At 39.6% G+C, this 22,300-nt stretch overlaps 1 protein-coding gene across 3 annotated transcripts in view; it reads right to left on the minus strand.

Annotated features, from left to right (window-relative positions):
* The window catches only part of KIDINS220 (kinase D interacting substrate 220), a 2,951,961-nt gene that overhangs the window by 1,717,903 nt on the left and 1,211,758 nt on the right, over positions 1 to 22,300 (minus strand). For all 3 annotated transcript variants that reach the window (XM_044073258.1, XM_044073248.1, XM_044073241.1), the window contains exon 8: positions 96 to 293. In XM_044073258.1, the coding sequence (XP_043929193.1) occupies positions 96 to 293 (198 nt within the window). The remainder of the gene's footprint in view (positions 1 to 95; positions 294 to 22,300) is intronic.

The following is a 22,300-nucleotide window of genomic DNA, read 5'->3' on the forward strand; positions in this document are numbered from 1 at the left end:
CTTCCATAAACATAAATTCACTAAAACAATTTGAAATTTTTGTTACACATGGAAACATTCTGTCATATACTCTTTTAAAGTGCAGATGTACAAACCCGATCAGGAATGTTCACGTAAGTTCCTGCATCTAGCAGATCTTGCACTATCTCAGTATGACCTTCTTTCGCAGCGATTGTCAGTGCAGTGTTCCCATCTTTGTCAGTCAAATTCACATTTGGGTTCCTCTTCAGCAATTCCTTTACTACTTCAGTATAACCACCTCGGACTGCTACAATGAGGGCAGTCATCGAGTTCTAAACCCCCCAAAAAATAAAAATAATATGACATTAAGGCTTTGTACACTTAAAACACAAATTTCCAAAGCTTCTTATATGTGAATCAACAACTACTTGTAAAGTACCAAAATGAAAACATGATGAAGCACCGATAACCTCCTTTAAGTACATCAACCTACAACAGTAACAGACAGCAAACTAGAGAAGGTTAAAAATGAGAGAGAGAGAGAGACAGAGACAGAGTGGAAGACAAAGGTCAGGTAACATTTACAAAGATAAATAAACAATCCTTGCTAACATGATCATTTTTCAAATTACTTAAAACTGCTTAAAATAAATGTTACAGGTCATTATCCTCTGCGTCACAGACAGGTTTACCAATGGCTACCATGCTATAACCTCAACCACCAGAACACTGTCAACTACCACCATACGGACAGAAACACCACATGGGAGTTGGTTATTAGTAGATATGTGCCACTCTAACAAAGAGAGGTGCATGCAATGCCTATTCCAGTAGACACTACAGTTTATGTAGCATTAACCATCACTGGGACTGAAACTTTTCAGTTTCTGACAGGACATGATAGGAGATTTGCTGGTGTCAGCTTCAGGAATACTACACCAGTTTTTTGATGAGATGCTGCAGCATGTTTAACAGAATATTTGCAGTCAAAAGAAAGAAGCAGCACAACACTGGCATTCCACAACATAGCCCATTTGCCTAGTGTCCTGGGGTCCACTTACTGCAAACACATCATCATCAAGGTTTTACCTGTTCCACATCATGTTCAGTATATAAACCAGAAGGCCTTCCATTCCTTCAACGGCCAGATGGTACAGAATTCACAAGGTATTATATACAATGTGTCTGTGTGCCATTCACATAGTTACCATGATTCCCACAAGTAGAAAACAAGCAAACTATAACAGCATTTTGAGCAGAGTGAATTTCCACAAGGTTATCTAAAATGGTACGTACACACACTGCAAGCCCCAGAGTCCTCAATATGCAGTTCCCTGGATATAGACAGCAGGCCATTCTTAATTATGCTATTTTGTTTTGCAGGTGATGCAGGATATGCCCTGGAACTGTGGATGAGGATTTCCACCTACAAACTCATGTCTATGGTAGATATGGCTTACAACAGCACACTGTCTCAAGACAAAAATCATCTCATGTGTGCATTCTGAACTATGAAGGTTCGGCTCCTCTGCATGAATACATCTGCTGGTGCAGTGCAATATGAACCAGAGACCTGCAGTTGTTGTACTTGCCATGACACATAACATGGTGCTACAACATGGAAACATAACAGTACCGTCAAACAAACCTGTGGCAACAGTGGAGGAAACGTCAGATGAGGAGCTGTCAGACAAACTAACTGAAGCAGTACCCATGTGAGGCACAGCCAAGTGTAATATGTAGTGACACTGGCAATAACGGGAGATCTGGCTCACAGTTACGGACCATGACATGGTCAAAAAAGAATAAAATAATGCAGGCATTAGCACAGCCAAGATACACAGCACAGTAACGGGCCACACTGTGCATAAGACATTACTATTCCTACATAAACTAAAATGTATGCAGGCCATAGTCATCACCATTTGCTCAGGTCAGATGCACCACAGTGAAAGAATGCAGCAATGTCACCACAGGTCTATGGGTTAAGGGAGGTGGATATGATAGACACAAATACACAGCTAGGAGCTTGGGGAGAGTTAGAGATCACATCCCTCAGTATCGTAGTGGAGCTTCCACGTTGTAAGTGTTGGATGGGTGGATTGTGTGGCCCTGCAGTATCAGGACTGGAGGCATCTTATCCAAAGGAAGGAGGAAACAGCATTTTGGAAGCATGTACAAGAACCATACCAAGTCCTTCTATGGGGTAACAGTGGATAGTCTCTGTCCATGTCCCCATAAATGGCCAAGCATTTAGAAGGCTAAAAGGAAAGTGGGACAACTAAAAAAACAAAGAAGCCTCTTAGAGTTGCATAAAATCCTTTACTGGTGTCTCCTGGTACCTCGGCTTATGCCTTCATGGGATAAATTACACACCAGAAAAAAACCTTCCTTAAATAGTAGTATATCAATTAACACCACAATCAAACCGTGTTCATATTAAAGTGAAAACGTCCCTTTTGAACAAAGGAACAAAGTCAAAAACACATTTCCATTACTGTTCCCAAAACACTTCCCAAGCAAAAATTACACACTGAAATGTACTTCTAAATTCAAACCTGTTGGATACAAAGTATTAAAATTGACAATAAATTTATCATTCACATTTAATTGTCATACAGAATTCATACAATTTTGGGATTTAAAATTGTATGTTAGTAAGGACAGAAAGATGCACTTCTGAGATTTAACTCCCATATGGGGAGTATAGACATATTTTCAATAATACGCATGATAAAAATCTGATTCCAGAGGAATTTTTGAAAGTCAGGGAGAGGTTAACATCCACGGGGTATTGTGTGGCTTTATTAGAAAGGACAGAACGAAGGGTTTTGGGTGTTCATGACAGAGGGAGTTTTATGAGGAGCGGCCATAGTGTACAGATCAATCATGAAGAGGAAAAGTTGTTTTATGTTAGCAGATTCTCGCCCTTTTCTGAAAAGTTGAGTTGCACACAATGCCATTATCAGACACAGGTAATACTCTGACATCTGGTATGTACTGGCATGTTGTGCAAAACTCTCTACCAGCACAAAGATAACATACCTGTGACAGCGACTAGTCATGTGTCACTCCCATAAAGTGGCACACAAACTACTACATGATGATTATATGCATCAACACATACATACCCTGTGGTACACGTTGCTGTGGTTGTCACCACAATGTACCTGGAAAACAGATATGCAAATGTGTTCTGTTGACTAATCCATTCACGTTAGTGGATCACTGCACAACAGTAATGAAGTATGCTAGTTTTAACCTGGTGCATTCCCTATAGTCATCCAGGCATTCGTCACCAACCTGGCTCCCATTTCCAAGCCACTGACAAGTAATTTGGTTCTCCAACTTACCCCAGATAGTACTACCAGGAATTCCTCAATCTTGATTCCTCTATGCTGATGGCCCACATCTTGTGGTGGACTCGTATCTGGCAATATCCTGTGCCTTGGTCCTGACATTCAGTTTCATACTGACGACCTTGCTATGCACATGTAACAGTGTCTTATCGTGGCTGCCAGGAGCACTGATGCCCAGCACTACTCCCTACCCCACTTGGTCCCAGAAAGCAATGCCTGTTTTTCTTTTCACAAGGTTATGCATGCCTTGTATTCGCATGGGGCCAGTAGTTGCATCCCTGTATCTACTGCAGTGAACTTCTCCAGCTGCTTCCATTCTCTTGGTCTTAAAGGAAGATGTCCACACAATGGGTTACACAAGTCAGTCAGTGTGAGTGCATGCAAGACTGTCCTTACCATTTTACAGAGTCACAGCACTGTCACCATTCCCTCAAATGGAGCCACAGACTTCTTTACTAATATGCTGTTACCATTTAAGGCCTGTGTTGTAATGACAGCTGTAATGGGCATGTTACTACTGCCTGCTTTCTGCCAGTTCTATGCTTACACCACATGCTGCGATCTATGTACAAAAGGTCTCATGCCTCTCATAGCATGTCTTGTAGTTTGTGTGCATATGGTATACTGTTGGCACCCTATATACAGTAGAAGTGTACACATCCCTATTAAAATGCCAGGGTTTTGTGATATAAAAAAATGACACCACAATAAATGATTACAAAACATTTTCATTTTTAATGTGACCTATAACCTGTACAATTCAATTGAAAAACAAACAAATCTGTTAGGGGAAAAATATAAAAAATAAAAAAATGTACAATAACTGGTTGCATAAGTGGGCACACCCTTAAAATAATACTTTGTTGAAGTACCTGCTGATTTAATTACAGCATTCAGTCTTCTTGGGTAGGAGTCCATCTTGACTTGGCAATATTTGCCCACTCTTCCTTGCAAAGGCGCTCCTAATCTGTCAGATTGCGAGGGCATCTCTTGTGCACAGCCCTCTTCAGGTCCCCCCACGTATTTTCTATTGGATTTAGGTCTGGGTTCTGGCTGGGCCATTCCAAAACTAATTTTCTTCTGGTGAAGCCCTTCTTTTGTTGATTTGGATGTATGCTTGGGGTCATTGTCATGTTGAAAGGTGAAATTCCTCTTCATCTTCAGCTTTCTAGAAGACGCCTGAAGGTTTTGGGCCAAAAGTGACTGGTATTTGGAACTGTTCATAATTCCCTCCACCTTGACTAAAACCCCAGTTCCAGCTGAAGAAAAGAAACTCCAAAGCATGATACTGCCATCACCATGTTTCACTGTGGGGATGGTGTTCTTTTGGTAATGTGAAGTGTTGTTTTTGCGCCAAACGTACCTTTTGGAATTGTGGCCAAAAAGTTCAACCTTGGTCTCATCAGACCATAAAACATTTTCCCACATGCTTTTGGGAGACATGATGTATTATTCCGCAAATTTTAGCCGGGCCTGGATGTTTTTCTGTGTAAGAATAGACTTCTGTCTTGTAACCCTACCCCACAGTCCAGACATATGGAGAATACGGGAGATTGTTGTCACAAGTAATACACAACCAGTACTTGTCAAAAATTCCTGTAGCTCCTTTGGTGTTGCTGTAGGTCTCTTGGCAGCCTCCCTGACCAGTTTTCGTCATGTCTTTTCGTTAATTTTGGGGGGACATAAAGGTTCTTTGCAACGCCACTGTTGTCCCATATTTTCTCCACTTTTTGATGCCTGTCTTTACTGTGTTCCATGGTATATCCAATGCTGTGGAAATTTTTTTGTACCCTTCTCTTGACTGATACCTTTCAAAAGTGAGATCCCTTTGATGCTTTGTAAGCTCTCTGCGAACCATGGCTTTTGCTGTAGCAGACAACTGAGTAAATGTCAGGAAAATCCTACTAGGACAGCTGAACTGTATTTGGGGTTAATCATAGTCTCTTTAATTGATGGCAGGTGTGTACCCAAGAAGACTGAATGCTGTAATTAAATCAAAAGGTGCTTCAACAAAGTATAGTTTAAGAGTGTGCACACTTGTGCAGCCAGCTTATTGCACGTTTTTTATTTTTTATATTTTTTTCCTCCAACAGATTTGTTTGTTTTTCAATTGAATTTTACAGGTTATAGGTCACATTAAAGGTGGGAAAAATTTTAAAATGATTTATTGTGGTCTCATTGTTATATCACAAAAACCTGGAATTTTTAACATAGGCGTGTACACTTTTTATATCCACTGTAGCAGGACAGTGTCCTTCATTCCCTATCAGGATGAGCCCTGCACACAACACAATAGAACAGGAGTCTGTCAACTCCAACTTGATGAAATTAACATCAGACAGTTGTCTACCAGAAAATAAAATTTAGACCCACCACCTTCCATTCTTGTTGCTAAGTTGTGTGCTTTTCTCTCTCTTTTTTTTCATCCCTCTTCCAAACTATGGAATGGTCTTTTTATTCCCCAGTCTTTTCAGCTGTACTGAAGGCAAGAAAAAACCTGCAGAATACCAGGCTTCCATGATGGCTGCGCATAGGTCAACAGGTTGATTTGAGCTCTCCCAGTAAGAAAGCAAACTGTAAGAAGATCCAATAAAACTGTCGGTTTGTCTACACTTCAGTCACTGGCTAGTAATTCCATTGCCTGGATGACAGCAAAAATTCTGGAGAAACAGAGAAAATCAACCAGAAAACTCCAGTTGGGAAGAATCCTACAATCGTTCAGCAAAAAGCAGTTCAACTTTCAGCTTTGATACAAGAGATGGCTTCCAGTAATTTAAAGGAGAATATAATTCAAATGCTCTCAGAGGTAATACAAATAAATGAAACCAGGAAGAAATTTATAAACTAAAATAACAAAATGCTAGAAAATAGAAACTTTAGTGATTCAGATGACCCGATAAAATTGCAAAAATCAGAGGCTGAAAAGAAGAAGCCTGACTAAGTATTATGCTTCTCGAAAAGAGCAGTTTAAAAATTAGTAAAGTTAAAAGACAAAGCACATGAGGAAAACACGAGTTTCTGCTGTACCAGAGAAACTGGAAGTAAAACACTGTATTGATTTTATGAACTTACAAATATGCAAATGGTCTGATGTTCCACTGCATGACTTGTTAATTGAAAGGGCAAATCACGTGTATACTCCAAACCTGGTCATGAGAAAGCAGGCCAGACCTTTATTAGTAGAAATGCAATCATACCAGCAGCAAGCGTTGCTGCTGACAAAACTAATTGTGGCAGAAAGGAAAAGTATTAAAAATTAGGAACAGATTGTTTGTGGAAAATGATTATTCACTGCACTCTAGGAACAGCAGAACCAAGTTTACCACAACAATCAGGGAATATCAAGAGGCAGATGTGAGATTCAAGCTGCTGTACCCAGCTGTCTTCACAATATTCTTTTCTGGAGGATCAAAGACTTTTTAATGCAGAACAGGCTAAAAAGGAAATTAAGTTTATCTAGCAAAGAGTGAGATCGAAAGCAAGAGAGAAGATTGCTTCTCATTCTTCTGACAGCAAAGCCCACAGACAGAATTTACTAGTTAAACCTTTTCCAATGTTCCAAAGGAAAATAACTGAGACAGAAAAACTACAGGAACTCACTAGAAGACTCAGGAGTACCTCACACTTGAAACAGAAACTGGTGCTTGGAAATGGAAGATAATCAGGATGATGACCAGCAACACCAAAACTAATGAATACATGGGAGACTGTAAAACAGCAATCCTACTGGATATGGGAATAGACATTTGAAATGGGCTTTGCAAGAAAAAGTGTCTGAGAAAAAATGGAATTGTGTTGTCTTTGTTAAACTTGTTGGTGAACTGTAAAGCATATACCCCACTTTAACTCATAAACATTTAGAATGACACTGAGGGGAATGAAGAAGCAACTGTTAAGAAACCATTTTTTGTTATTTGCATAACAATCCATGATGTAAATATCACTTTATATTATGAAACAGTTCTGTATTGTGTGCTGTTAGGGGCATTTTAAAATTTGAGCAGGGGAAGAAACTGATCACCGATTGCTATATTAAAAGCAAATAAACACTTACTTAGTTGTAAGACACACTGCCTTTACACTGTAACAAGATAAGAAAGGCTGGTCAGAAGTAAGTTTAATATTATGTTGTGATATGGGGTTGGGTGGTGGAGTTTAAAAGTGTACTGATATTACATGCAAAATTAAGACACTTTCCCTTTGTTTTACAATAGTCGATATATAGATTAATGTCACTGATTTAAGCTACAATATTTTTTTAAGCAAATAGGCTTGAAAAATAAGACAAAATGATGAACAGCGTGGACAAAGGAACATTTCTTGTATCTGCAAAGCTCTCAGTGGGAGGCAAGCAGGTACAGGCAGTTGGTCAGAGGAAGTTTGTACATTGTATTTTGAGTGAAATTTAAACAGATTCTTTCAAGTATCTGCAAAGTTGCTACTTGATATTGGTCTCTCACTGCTGACTGTTTGTACTTCGAGATTAGTTGTCTGCGTATGCAAACAATACATTTTGAGAGTTCTAAACATTCTTTGCTGACCGAAATGTAAGATTTAAAAGTACGGTGGCAAGCAGTTCAATGAAAAATAATATCAGAAACTTTGGGAAGTGAATAAGTAGTAGTAAACTCCCCAGCAGTCTTAATACCTAAAAGTGTTTAACAGAACAGTACACAATTTAGTTTGTTTATTTAAAAGGAGCCAGTGCACTTTTTCTTAGGGCTAAAACTTAATGTTGACTGGAAGCATGGAAGCTGTTGTTCACAGTCATGTGATGTTGTTGTTGTTTGTCTTTCGGCTTTTTCCCGGTAAGGGGTTGCCACAACGGAACTCCGGTCCGCTAATGATTGGCAGTAGATTTTTTTTTTTTTACGAAACGCAGAGGTGCCAGCTCGACGTCCAACCTTCAACAAAGGCATGCCCGTTTACACACACATGTCTTTCGAACGCTACCCAACCGCGGTGAGGACATGCAGACTCCGCACAGAAGGCACTCCCAAGCCAAGCTGAGAATCGAACGGGAGAACCTCTTGCTGTGAGATAACAACGCTACCGCTGTACCACCGTGATACAGGTGGGAATACAGGCAGCAACATGCACTTTAACAAGGGTAACCACAATTTTAGATTAGGTAATGCCTGTGGGTGCAGTCATCTATTTGGGGAATACCACTTATCTGAGGGGTAAACTTCATTTGTTGAAAATGCACATAATTTGTGTGTTTACTCTAAGTTATAGCAGGATGAAGGTTCTGAAAAATGTATTTATTTATTTTTTGTTCGAGTGTTTTCAATGAAGCAAAATATCTTAAAATTTGATATATGTTCAAAAAGAGATAAGAAACAACCTGCCAAACATTAGTGAGTGCATGTAAGCCAAATGTACACATTCAAAAGAATGGTCATGTATAACATTTGGGAGGAATAGAAGCGTACGAGGGAAAAATGAAAATGGGAGTATCACTGATTGCCAGAGAGCTCCAATAGTGATAGAAGAGAAAAAAAGAATAATAGTGCATTTGTGGCAGTAAGGAGCTATTTGCAAAGGAAGAGAAGGATTACGCCAGCATGAATTTATACTCCAACAAAAACTGCTACTATGGAGATTAAGAAACTTTTGGGAGAAATAAACAGCTTTTAGCATGAATGATTCATGGTGGGGACTGGAACTTGATTTGCAAAAGTGAAGATATATCAGGGAGATCTAGAAGAGATAACAAAAGAAGGTGGATTTCTAAAGAAATATATAAAAATATTCAGTACAGAAGATGGAAAAATTCGGAGAGAACTTGCATATTATTTCCCAATGTACAGAAACTAGACTAGACTGCATAGAAATATTTCACAGGGGCATGTGCATTTCATTGAAAGCGCTGACATTTATCTGATAACTATTTCAGATCATGCACCAATAAAAACCAAGATAAAAAGATGCATGGTAAAGAATTAGTAAAGATTAGACACTGGCACTTTCATGGTTATCCATTTTAAACAGAGTGAAATTTAAAGAAAGGACAGTGAAAATTATTTGAATGTTATTAGGGTGTGTGTGTGTGTGTGTGTGTGTCTGTAAATATACATACATACATATATATGTATATCTACACACACACACACACACACACACACACACACACACACACACACACACACACACACACTTTTTTAGAAGGGAAAACTAGTGAGTGGGATTAAATGAAAATGTATAAAACACGGTAGAAGTAAAAAAGAAATATACGTGAAATAAGTAATAGGAATTATTTAGAAGGCTTGACAAAGGTTAAAGTACTGCAGAATAAGAAATCTCACAAAACAAGGGCAGCAAATGCAGTCTGCTAAAGGGAAAATAAGGGAGTACTTGGCATGCATAAATTAAGAAACGCTGCTAAACAACTAGTTTTGATAACTCTACAGCACAAAAACTTTTAGTACTACAACTTATGCAACAGAAAGTAGAAAGGGTTGTTGCAAAATTTAGGGAACCTATATCAAAAAAAAATAATAATCAGAATCAGAAAAAAAGAGAGGGTATAGAGCGCCTTCAACTATAGCTTTATATAGACCAATTTCAATTTCAAACCACTCTTATAAAATTGAGAAAATGACCAAGGTGTAGTCAGTATTGACAGATATGGATTAATGTGGTTTTGTGGTGGAAGGCAGATACTTGACAATATTAATAGAACAATGATGATGCAGAGGGAACAATAATGTAAGAAAATACCACTGTTGTTCATGAATCTTGATATGTAGAGAAAGCATTTGATACAGTCAGTTGGGATTTTATGAGAAGGGCAATGGAAGTATTTGCATTACTTGATAGAATAATAGGGTTAAATAAGAGAATATGTGAAGAGTCAGAGGAAAAAATTAAGGTAAAAGGATTCCTTTCCAGCAGGTTGTGTTTCAACAGAGGAACCAGACAGTGTGTGTCCCTCTTTTCCCCTTGTTATTTGCTGTACATTTAAAGCCAATGGCAAAGAAAATAAGAGACTCACAAATCCAAGGATACTAGTAGTATGGTAATCAAGAAATGTTAGCTTTATTTGCAGATGATGTTATTTTGCAAGTGATAAATAAAAAGAAGGCATTTCAGTGTTGTAGAACATTTTGTGGCAGTTTTAATTATTTTCTGAAACAAAATTAATGAAGATAAAAATAAAAGCTATATTGGTAAGTGTTTAGACATATGTATTAAAAATTATTCTGTTATGACACATTAATTATACTCAGCAGATGCATTATTTTATAATTTTGTATTTTTAAAACACTACATTCCAATCTCCTTTTAAATCGCCTCCTTCAGCTTCAGTTCAAAATTGTATAAATACTCTCTCTAGTTTCTCTGTTCAAAAAATTTCTCCATATACTGTGCCTCCTCAAAAAAAAAGTCACAAAAAGTGTATTTTTTAATACAAATAAAAGCGCTTACCTCTATGGGTTCAATACCTAGTGGTGAAATGATGCTGTCCCAATATTTCATACCTGTCCAGTTCCTATTCCATGTTACTACTTATCCTCACCCACTTTTGCCTTCTCTTCTTCCACCTTCTCTCACCATTTGTGCGTATGATTTCTTATCTTCCTTCCTTACTTCAACAACTTCTTGAATTCTGTCCATTATTTCTCCCCACAATACTGCCTTCTCGCTCTCCAGTTTGCTCTGCACAATTAATTATTTCAAGTAGACATACTGGAAACCTCCCGACTGGAGGGTTGTAAGAACATATTCAGGTGTTGTAGAATCTGTTAAAAACAGATTTTGTTGAACTAAATCTTCCGAATCCATAGCATTAAACTCAACTCATTCTTTTTGCCTCTTAGCTAACTCTCCTTCTCCTTTTTCTCCACACCGCTCTACCTCCGACTCATTATTCACCATATCCGAACTATATGCTGTTTGATTAACAGCCTCACACATCTCCATTACTTCAAAAACATGATCTTTCACCTCTGTTGTTGATTTTCTGCTTCCTGCTTCAACGCGCCACCTTCCCGCCTGAACCGGAAGTTAGAAAGCACAACAAAGAATAGAATCCCCATACACAAAGAGTAGGGCAAGCTTCCTAATGCCCTGGCCAAACTTCCCCTAGTAGTACAAATACCACCTCGGGTCTCCCCGAAAATAGACTACTAGCCTAGGGTGATTAAACTGCTCAACAAAGGACAGATAAATAAATAAATAAAATAAGTTAAAAAACTCTAATGAAGCTTGTCTATTACTTAGCACTCCCCAGTCCCTTAACTCTTGCCTGTATTCAGTTATCAATCCCTGACAGAGAAGGCAATCTCTAAACTGCAGTCCAAACTCCTACTTCGCTTCAACCAACTTTATTACCTTTACCTCCAGAAACAGTTCCTTTGCTAAATTCTTCCAGTAAATTCCAGCCTATTCCTATCTGTTCTCTATACCCTGCTTGCAGAACCCCTACTAGTAAAAACCTCCTTTTCACCATTCCCAGCCTGAATTATTTCTTAGAATATTTTCTTCTACATTATGAATATAGCATTCTGTATGTTTGGTACTATTCTTCTTAAGGACTTGGATCCACAATTGTAGTATCTCTATCTTTTAAACTTTTCCCACCGTTTCATTATAATATTTTTTCAGTTTGATGAAATATTTTCTGCTTGACTTATGTACATGAGACTTATCTGTACAGTCATACAATACCCATTCAAACCAAGCAAGCCTAAACTACCTTGCTCCATAGGGAAAATTAAGTACAGTTGTGTACACTTACCATAAATGTAGATGTTCGAGTGTATTCACCGTTGCAGTCATCACATTTGGGTTATCCCTGCAAGGGTAAGCCCTCGGCTGGTCCGAATAATAGAGGCTTAGTATTTCTGCATCGGTTGCTGTCACTTCAGGACTGACATCAGGTCATCAGTAGTATAAAGTAAGGCAGCTGACTCCATTACATCAGATTTTCTTGCCCTAACCTGTCAGGAGCCCCCCAAGTGGAAGCCAGGGTCTGGTGGAAGAACCCCACCAGTAGAAAGCAAATACCAACATGTCCCTTGTAAGGAAACAGAAGAAAGAAGAGGGGGATAGGAGAAGGGGAAACCAGGACTGCAACAGTGAATACACTCGAACATCTGCATTTATATTAAGTGTACACAACTGTACTATGTTCTTCATGTTTCACTGTTGCAGTCATCACATTTGGGTTGATTCCCAAAGCTGAGGAAATGGGTGGAGGTAGTCAAGAAAACTAGGGGATGGCTAGGATGCCCTGCAAGACTGCAGAGGCAAACCCTGCCCTGGATTTGGAGAAGTAGGCAGGTGGTAATGTTTGGTAAAGGTGTGAACAGATGTCCAGGGTGGCAGCCTCCAGGATGTCCCTGGTGGGAACTCCTCTGAGGAAAGCTGCAGAGGTGGAGGCTGTTCTGGTGGAGTGAGTCCTTACCCCCTTGGGGAGAGGCATCCCAAGTTGCTTGTAGCAGAAATGGATGCAGTGTGCTATCCATTTGGAAATGGTTTGTTTGGAGATGGCTTTGCCCTCTGCCCCTGCAGCAAAAGTAACTAGCAATTGATCAGACTTTCTGAAGGATTTAGTCCTGTCTAGATAGAATCTGAGCTGTCTGTGCACATCTAGAGAGTGCATGATCCTTTCCCCCTTGTTCTGTGGGTTAGGGAAAAAGGTGGGCAAATGAATGGATTGATTGAGAGCCACACTGGACACCACCTTGGGCAAGAAGGATGGGTTAGTCCTGAGGGATACCCTGTCGGCATGAAAGATGAAGAGTTCCATAGCCATGGGTGCTTGCAGCTCGGAGACCCTGTTGGCTGAAGTGATGGCCAGAAGGAATAGCTGTCGCCCAGGAGATAAATTTTAGCTCTGCTGAAGAGGCTGGTTCGAAGAGGGGCAGGGTGAGCTTTTCCAACACAAAATTAAGGTCCCAAGCTGGGGTTGGTGCTCTTCTGGGTGGCCTCAAGTTGCTAGCCCCTCTTAGGAACTGTTTGATCAGAGGGTGTGAAAAAAGGGGCTGCTCAGTGGAGAAATGAGCAGAGACAGCAGAGGCATGAATTTTAATAGAAGAAAAAGAAGGGCCATTGTGTAGCAGGTCAGCTAACAATCCAGGATGGGAGGGAGAGAGGGCTGTGCCGTACTGGCTCCCTTAGCCTGAATTCAGGTGCAGAAGCTTTTCCATTTGTCAGCATAACGCTTTCTAGTGCTAGGGAGTCTGGCCTCGTGTGTTACATCTAGAACCTGTTTACTGAGGTTGGCAGACTGATCGGGGATTAGGGAATAAGCCAAGATGCCAAACTGAAGAGCTGCAATTGGAGATGAATAAATTCTCCTTTCCTCTGGGTCAGGAGGGTTGGAATCTGAGTGAGATGCCATGGTGGCAGTGGGGACAGGCTGCGCAGCAGTGGGTACCAGTGCTGGCGAGGCCAGTCTGGAGAAATAAGAATTGTCCATGGTTTTTCCTCAATTTTGAGCAGTATCCTGGGGATGAGAGGTAGTGGAGGAAAGGAATAGACCAACAGACTGACCCAGGGGAAGGACAGGGCATCCACTTTCCAAGCCATGCAGTGATGCTCCCTGGTGCAGAACTTGCTGAGCTGATGGCTGGTGTGGGAGGCAAAGAGGTCGACCTTCGGGGTACTCCATTTCTGAGTTATTAGGGTGAAGGTTCTTTTGTCGAACTGCCACTCGTGTGGGTCCAGAAGATTTCTGCTTAAGTGGTCTGCCAGAGAGTTTTGAGAACCTGGTAGGAATTGTGCTAACAGGTGGAGTTGCATGGCAGCGGCTGTGTGCCAAAGGGTCATGGCCAGCCTGCATTGAGGGTAGGAGTAAGTCCCTCCCTGTTTGTTGATATACCACATGACAGTAGTGTTGTCTGTTTTGATCAGGAGAGCGCCTGGGGAGAGAAGGGGCTTGAAAGCTGTCAAGGCATGCTGGACAGCTATCATCTCTTTTTGGATGATGTGCAGATGGACTTGCTGGGGGCTCCATTGGCCCTGTATGCACCTGCCGTCCAGGTGTGCAGCCCAGGCATAGTCTGATGCATCTGTGGTGAGGGTCTAAGCGGGGGGTGGTGCGAAAAGTAGTCCCTTGTTGTGGCAGCATACTGTTGCCCACCAAAGAAAATCTTTTCTGAGGCAAGGTATCATGGGTATAAGAGTCTCCAGGTCTTGAGAGTGTTGACACCAAAGGCTTTTTAGGTACTACTGAAGTTTCCTCATATGCAAGTCTGGCATATGGAATGAGTAGAATGCAAGAAGCCATGAATCGCAGAGCTTGCAGGATTTTCCTTGCAGATAAACTGGGTTCTGGTGGCTAGTTGAGAGAAGTAGGCTGTCAAGAAAGTTTGCTTTTCTGGTGTAAGGAATGCCATCTGGGATGCTGTATCCAGGCTTGCTCCCAGGAATATAATCCTTTGGGTGGGTACCTGTTTGGATTTCTTTTCGTTGATTGTATACCCTAGGGAGGTTAGTAGGCACTTTACAAAGGCAGGTGCTTGAGCAGCTTTTCCTGGCTGTCTGCCAGAATTACACAGTCATCTAAGTAAGGGTAAATGTGGACATTCCTTTGTCTGCAAAAGGCAATGGCCGGAGCCAGATATTTTGTGAAAACCGTGGGAGCAGTAGACAAGCCAAAGGGAAGTGCAGAGATCCTGCCCTGAAACGGAGATATTTCCTGCATGATTCCCTGATAGGAATATGGAGGTAGGCCTCTTTTAGGTCTAGGGTGGCTAGCCAAGCATCCTTAGAGAGCATGGGTAGTAGCTGCTGGGGGGGTGGGGGGTGGGGTGAGCATTTTGAATTTTGGTATCACCAGGAAGGTGTTTAAAATGGATAGATCAAGGATGTGGTGCCAGATGCCCTCTTTTCTGGGTACCAGAAAAAGTCTGGAGTACAAACCTTGGCCTTTCTGTTCTGCAGGAATGTGCTCTATTGCCCTCATAGAGAGCAAGAAATGACTTGCTTTTGCGTCTCTGCCCACTGGTTTGGAGGTAGATATGGGAACCCTTTTGGAGTTGGAAGGGTGTGGAAAGAAAATCTGTATCCCTGGGACACTATGTTGAGAATCCAGCGGTCGTTGGTAATGGTGGCCCTGGTGCTTGCGTGAAAGGAGAGTTTTCCTCCTAGGGGTAAGTGAAGGTGGGCAGAGGGAGGTGGTGGGGGAGGAGAGTCATTGTGAATTCTTACCACAAGGGGGTGGCTTAGAACTCCCTGTTTTTGAAGTAGAGGAAGTCCACTGTTTAGATCTCTGCATTCCCTGTGAATGCTGTCTGGGGGGGTCTGCTTCCCCGGGGTCTGGGCTGAACTGACCTGGCGGGAGCAGGAAAGGACCAGTGCTTGGAGGGACAATGCCTGCTGAACCTGGGTGGCTGGACTTGTAAGACGTCCTTAACTGTCTCCATAAATTTTGCTTTTTCTTCCATCTTTTTTAAGACCTCTTCAGCCTTAGTGCCAAATAAGTTGTCTTTGTGCAAGGGGGCATCCAACAATTTAGATTTAACATGGTTTGGCAAGGGCGGTTCCTTAAGCCATGCATGTCTTCGAAGGACATAACTGGTGACTGCTGCCCTGCAAGAAGTTTCTAGGGCGTCAAAACCAGTGCAAGGTGTGTTTAGTTACTTGACTGGCAGAATGCATTAACTCTTGTAATGCCTGCCTGGTTTTCTGGGTGCAGGAGGGAGGATCTCAAGAGTCAAACTGACCAAGAAAACATCCTCCACAACATCCAGGACTGGGGGAAAGGCCAGGGGTCTGTGCTGTGGAAGATCTAAGAATTCCCTGAGTCACTTTTTAGACTGAGGGTAGTCCTGACTTTCCCATTGGAAATGCTCCCTTAAGGTATGAAGGGTTTCCCCAAAGGAAAAGTCCTCTGGGGGAGAGGCTGAAGGAACAGAATCCTCTGCATCAGAATCCTCATATTCATATGTTTTCATATTCAGATGCATCAGAGTCGTCATATTCCTGACTGTTCAGACAAAACATCAGGGGACAGATCTCTTTCTTTTGAAAGGGGTAGCTTGGCTTCCCCTGCTCAGCATGATAAGGTCCTTCTGCCATTTTAAGCATTTGAGATTGAGGCAAGGAAGCAGGTGCCTGAGACTGGGTTGTCGGTTTCTTGTGTGTGGTTCGTACCCTGGGCCTAAGAAACACGGTAGTTTTCAAAAGAATGGTAGACGCAAAAGAAGTTGGTTTGTGTCAAGAATCGGTAGTGCGAAGGACTTCCTTGGGAGCCGGTGCCTGCTCAGCGACTCTGGACCAACCCAAGGGAGAGACAACCGCAGGATCCTTAGTCGAAGAAGAGTTTTGCTGCATATTGGACTCCGAAAGGGTCTCGGCAGTGGCCTGCAAATCCACAGAAGTAGGCATCAGGAGCTGTGAAAGTGCCTCACTGAGGATCAGAGAACTGACGACTAGCTTAACGGAAGCATTGTCAGTAGGTTTGGACCTGTGCGGTTTTTTTTGGAAGATCTGCTGTCGGATGGCTTACCAAAGCCATATCAAAATTCAAGGACTGTAAGCGAAAATACCTAGCTACAATAAGGGGCTGACGATGTATAGTTCTGATGTTGAACAAAGCACAGAAGCGACAGTGGGGGACGTTGTGGTCTGGGCCTAAGCAAGTGATGCAGTAAGAATGAAAGTCTCATCGTGGTATTTGCTTTCCACAGGCGAGACAATTGTTAACCTTTTCTGACATCAGTTAGTGCAAGAAAAAAGTATCCCCAATGCAGTACTTAGCTTTAGAAGACTTCAGCTTCCATTCGGAAGATGATCAGGTAGTGGCCGACCGGCACTCATGCGAACTGCTTCTGCTTCGGGCTTCGTGGCAAGAAAGACTGATGTAATGCTGTTGGCTGCCTTACTTTATACTACTGACGACTTGACATCAGTCCTGAAGCGACAGCAACCGACGCAGAAATACTAAGCCTCTGGTATTCGGGCCGACCGACGGCTACCCTGGCAGGGATAACCCAAATGTGATGACTGCAACAGTGAAACACGAAGAACATCTTATGATACAACTCTTGCCTTCTTTCAATCCCAAATAAATTCCTTCAACTCTATCACTCATACACAACTTCTGCTTTGGTTGACAAAAATACTCCTGGCCTACATATGAGACTAAAGGAACTAAACATTGTCACAGTTTGTAATTTATTATCCATATTCATCATCAAGAGTGTCTACTTTCTTGAGATTTCTAAAATGGCTGCATACTGATTAACAGGTTGATAAGCACTCTCTCAATGTGAAAACTGCAATAGTGGGGGCAGGGGACTCTGAAGTTATCAAACTGGATAAAATTCAGATACCACTTGTTATTACACTGGCTGGATGCAAGCAAATTAAAAATGTGGAGAAAGTAACAAAATCAACCAGAAAAGATATAGCTCTTTTATGCAAAACAGTAATTTCATATGGAACAATGCCTCACAAGACTTGCTTGGTACACTGAAACTTCAGCAAGCGTCACTCAAAAAAAGTTACTAAAAAATCTAAAACCTACTTCACTTGTTACTGACTTTCCTCCACTAGAATATATGCAAAATGCAGCCGATACAATGGCCTACATATTTGCAATACTATTAACAGATCCGTAAGTGAATCTTATACTCCAGTCCTATAGAAGCAATGTTATATTAATACCTCTTCCTAAAGGAGGAGCAAGCAGGTCCCTTAGTATTTCTGGATCTACTGACGTACTGTCCCTATCTCTAAAAACACATGAAAAATGTATACAAAAGAGCTGTCACATCACCTTACAATTTTCACCAACACAACATGGTTTTCGACCTGGATTCAGCCTTGTAGCTACTCTTTTATCCTTCTTAAATACTGTTAACCATAGCCAAAACCAGGGGAACCAGGACAGTTCGACCCCGGACGGTTTGCCCCCAGATAATTCAACCCCAATGCAATTATATGCACTTTTATGTTTAAAAGTATAGCTACTGTCTATGGGAGTACTCAGTCGGCAGTTTGACCCCAGACTATTCAAACCTGGACTATTTGACCTCAATATATTTTAATAAGTACATTTTCATTATTTTATTAATTATTAAAGTATACAAAAAAATAAACTGATAGTCTCTGACTTTAAATATATTTCATGTTTATAATGTTTTTATTTTAATCATTTCATTGGTTAGTATACATTTAATACATAAACTTTTAACAATTAATAACCCATTTTAACATATTCTATGTGTGTAATTAAACACTGTTTTAAGTTCATTTTTAATTTGATAGTATATTTTAATCAATCTATTATCTATTCTGTTATTAAAATTATTATCCAGTTTTAAGATTTTTTTTAAATGAAATAAATGTCTTATTCAAATCTTCATGTTAATATGCTTTCTATTTCTTTTAACCCATTAAGAAATTGTGTGCTACTGCACCTAGGTATTCTAAATTTGTTCATTTGGCACAATCTGTTGTTAATGTTAGTAGTCTTTGATAATTTGTTTGATATTTTTTCCTTTTTTTTTTTTGGTGGTTCTGTTCCACTCAAATGCTTCATAATCTTGATCTCATCCACATTGAATTTTACAAATACCATCTATAAATCACCAAATTGCTGGATGATCTACTCTAAATTCTGTTTGCATTTTTCTATGAGTTGCTTCTACATAGTGGTTTAGTGGTGGAAATACTGATTTTTTTTCCCTTACTCCTCTGCGATTTGGTCATTCAATGTAGTTGTCTTCAAACCAGTTTAGAACTGGTTGCAGTGTTTCTGGTATGTAGTCTGCTAAATCTTCTATGGCATTCTCTAGTTCATCTGGTGGTATGAAAGCAAGTGCTGGAATCATTCTTGCTTGCAGTGCAAACTCACTATCTTATGTGATATCATCTTTTTCATGTTTTTTTTTTTTTACCAGGTGGAAAAAGCATCCATGGATTTCTGTTGTTGGATATGTTGTTTTAATAACATTTAATACAGCCACTTCGTCTGCTGATAATATTTGGTAAGAGGTTTGGTCAAATGTCCTTTATTTCTTTAAACATTCTTTCATAGGTTTCTTTTCACTTGTCTGGTAATAGTAAGCTTTTGGTATACTGAATCCGCTTCACTCGCTCATTATTACGTATACCTGTGAAAATAGTTTTGGAGCTACTTTGAATGTTCCATCTATGAATAGTTTCTTTATTAGATGGCTCCATGTACTTGTTTCTTGTCCAGATATTAAAATTATTTTATCTCCTTCTCCAGAGTCGAATAGAAGAAAGTTCTCATTTTTTCCATATATTTTATATTTCTCTGGAATTAAGGATGATAAATCAATGGGTTGGGCAGGAATTTTATTAATTTTCTCTCCTTTTAATTATTTTTTTCATTGCGTCACTATTTGGCAGTTTACCTTTCACTGCTTCTGAAATCCCTTCTATTGCAGTGTTAATGATCCATTGCATCTTCAGCCCTTTGTTTAATGGTTGTTTTTATCTTCTCAACTTCTGTTTCTGACATGTCACCTCTGTGACTATGTTCATGTAACATACTGAGTACCTCATTTGTAGATACACTTGTATGAAGTAGGGTTTTACAGTTATGGGATGTTCTTTTGTCACATCTCCAAAATGTTATTGTCTGATCGTGGTTGTATTCTGCAAAGCAGTACAGATATCCATTATAACTTATTTTTTCTTGATTTCATTTTGAGGTAATTTTTGACATCCTTAACAGATTCTTTGCTCGAGCCTTAGCTTTTTTTCCTGCTTTTCCTTACTGATGTTGTCTTACTGGCATCCACTAGGTGGCAGCATACCAATATTTCCTTAAGTGTTATTACATGTGATTCATTTTCACTTTTCCTTTAACTCATGGATTTACTCCTCAAAAATTACCTTAAAAGCACTAGCAGTCACTCGAAACTTATGGATTTAAATAATTAACTACTTTTTCAATGAAGATTTTTTTGTTTTATGGATTTACATGGTATGTGTATTTGTTAATATGTATGATAGTTTTCTACTGATTTTTTTAAAATTCACCACTTAAATATTTTCCTTAAAAAATGGCGTACAGGCTTCTGTCTCTTTTTAAATTGATTGCAGTCAATATATACCTTAAACTTAATATTTTATTGCTTTACCTGAATTACGTATTATGTTTTTTATTTATCTTAACGTATGTATTTTCGTTTTTTATGTATACTCTGGTTGACTTATACATGTCTTTTAATCATGTAAACCTTTTTTTTATATGTCTTACATTTCATATGTGCTTTACTTAATTTTATAGTTTAATCATTACAAGTTGATCATAAAACATTGAAAGGAAGCTATGGACTGTAACAATCCTTGTAATCCTTGTAATTATCTGCGGTACTTTTTCAGTCTGTAGCTTCCGTTTATCGTTTTATTTTACTTAATAAATTGCTGTCAATTTTTCTTATTTAAGCTTACTTTTTAAAGTTTTTTTTTCATGGTCTTACATGTAATTTGCATTTTACTTCACTTTACATTTTAAATTTTAGTTTTAAACATATTAACACTGAACGGAAGTTAAGGACTATAACAATCCTGGCAATCCAGATGTTATCAGTACTACTTTTATAGTCCATAGCTTCCGTTCATCATTTCATTTTATTTAATTTAATAAGTCTCTGTTCACTTTTTAATTTAAATCTACTTTTTAAACTTGTTTTTTAAAAAAGTTAATTTATTTTTACTTTTAATAATCTTTTTTCTGGGTCCAACCATCTGGGGACGAATTGGCGGGGTCATACCCAAAACAAGAGTCTTTCCATTGCTGCTCTTTCCTTAGACCGAAGACCGTTGATATAATCTCTCACACTCTCCTGTTACAGAGACTGTTTAATATGGATCTGATGCACACACTATTAGAATGATTCAAACGTTATCTGCCTAACAGACAAATAGTAGTAAAATGGGTCCAAGCAGTTGTTACCTTCATACTCAATAATACAGGTTTAACATGGAGCTCAACACTTGGACCACTTCTACTCAGTATCTTTGTAAATGACATGGATGTGAAAAGTTTTATATGCCACATTAGTACAGTAAGCTGATGACTCCACTGTTATCTGTACTGCTAACTCCCTCAATCAGCTGCAGAATTCCAAAGATTTCAACCTTCAAAGTCTAGACATTAGCTTAAAGACTGAAATCCGTTATTAAAAGCAAAAAACAGAAAAACGTATTTACTCGTACTTAGCACAAGTGAAATCATATTTACATCACAAAATAACACCAGTTGAACAATTCTCCCATGGCAAAACCATCTACCCAACAGAAACAGCACAACCGAACATAGCCCAAACATTGTTACTACTTACATTACTTTACATATCCTCTTTCCTTACCAGTATTCCAAAAATTCACCTACATAAGCTATACCAAACAAAATACACTGCTAAGTCCTAAACAAAGTAATCATTGTAAAGCACTTCATAAGATTAACTGACTACAGATAAAACATCTTTTAAAATTCAACTAGTTAAAAAAACACACACACGCAAACGTGCGCACACATGCACATACACACACACACGCAAACGTGCGCACACACACACACACACACACACACACACACACACATACATACACAATTCTGTATGAACCCAGCAGATGCCCACCCATCTCTAATTTACTTCCAAAATATATACTGGACAGAGAACGAAGATCTCAGACCCAAAATTTCTTATAGGTTACTAAATTAAACAACCACTCTGGTGACTCTCTGCATTCTGTTCATGTAGTCAGGCTGTGGAATTCCATTCCCCAAGATATCAGACTAGACAGTAAACATAGAACATTTCTGTACAATCTACAAGCCATAGTAATCTGTTCTCTAACTGCCACTTGGACCTGCACTTGCACCTGAATTTCATCTCCATCCATCTTGTACCAAACTCCTATCCATCTTAATTTCTCCTTCTCTTCATCTACTCCATTTAGCCACTACACTATCTACATTCTTAACCTTATATTTAACTGCAGCCATACAATGTTGATGCATTTATTTGTAACCTTCACTA

Source organism: Protopterus annectens, chromosome 1.part1 (assembly GCF_019279795.1).
Source record: "Protopterus annectens isolate FY-2018-M chromosome 1.part1, PAN1.0, whole genome shotgun sequence".
In the NCBI taxonomy this organism is placed as follows: Eukaryota; Metazoa; Chordata; order Ceratodontiformes; family Protopteridae; genus Protopterus; species Protopterus annectens.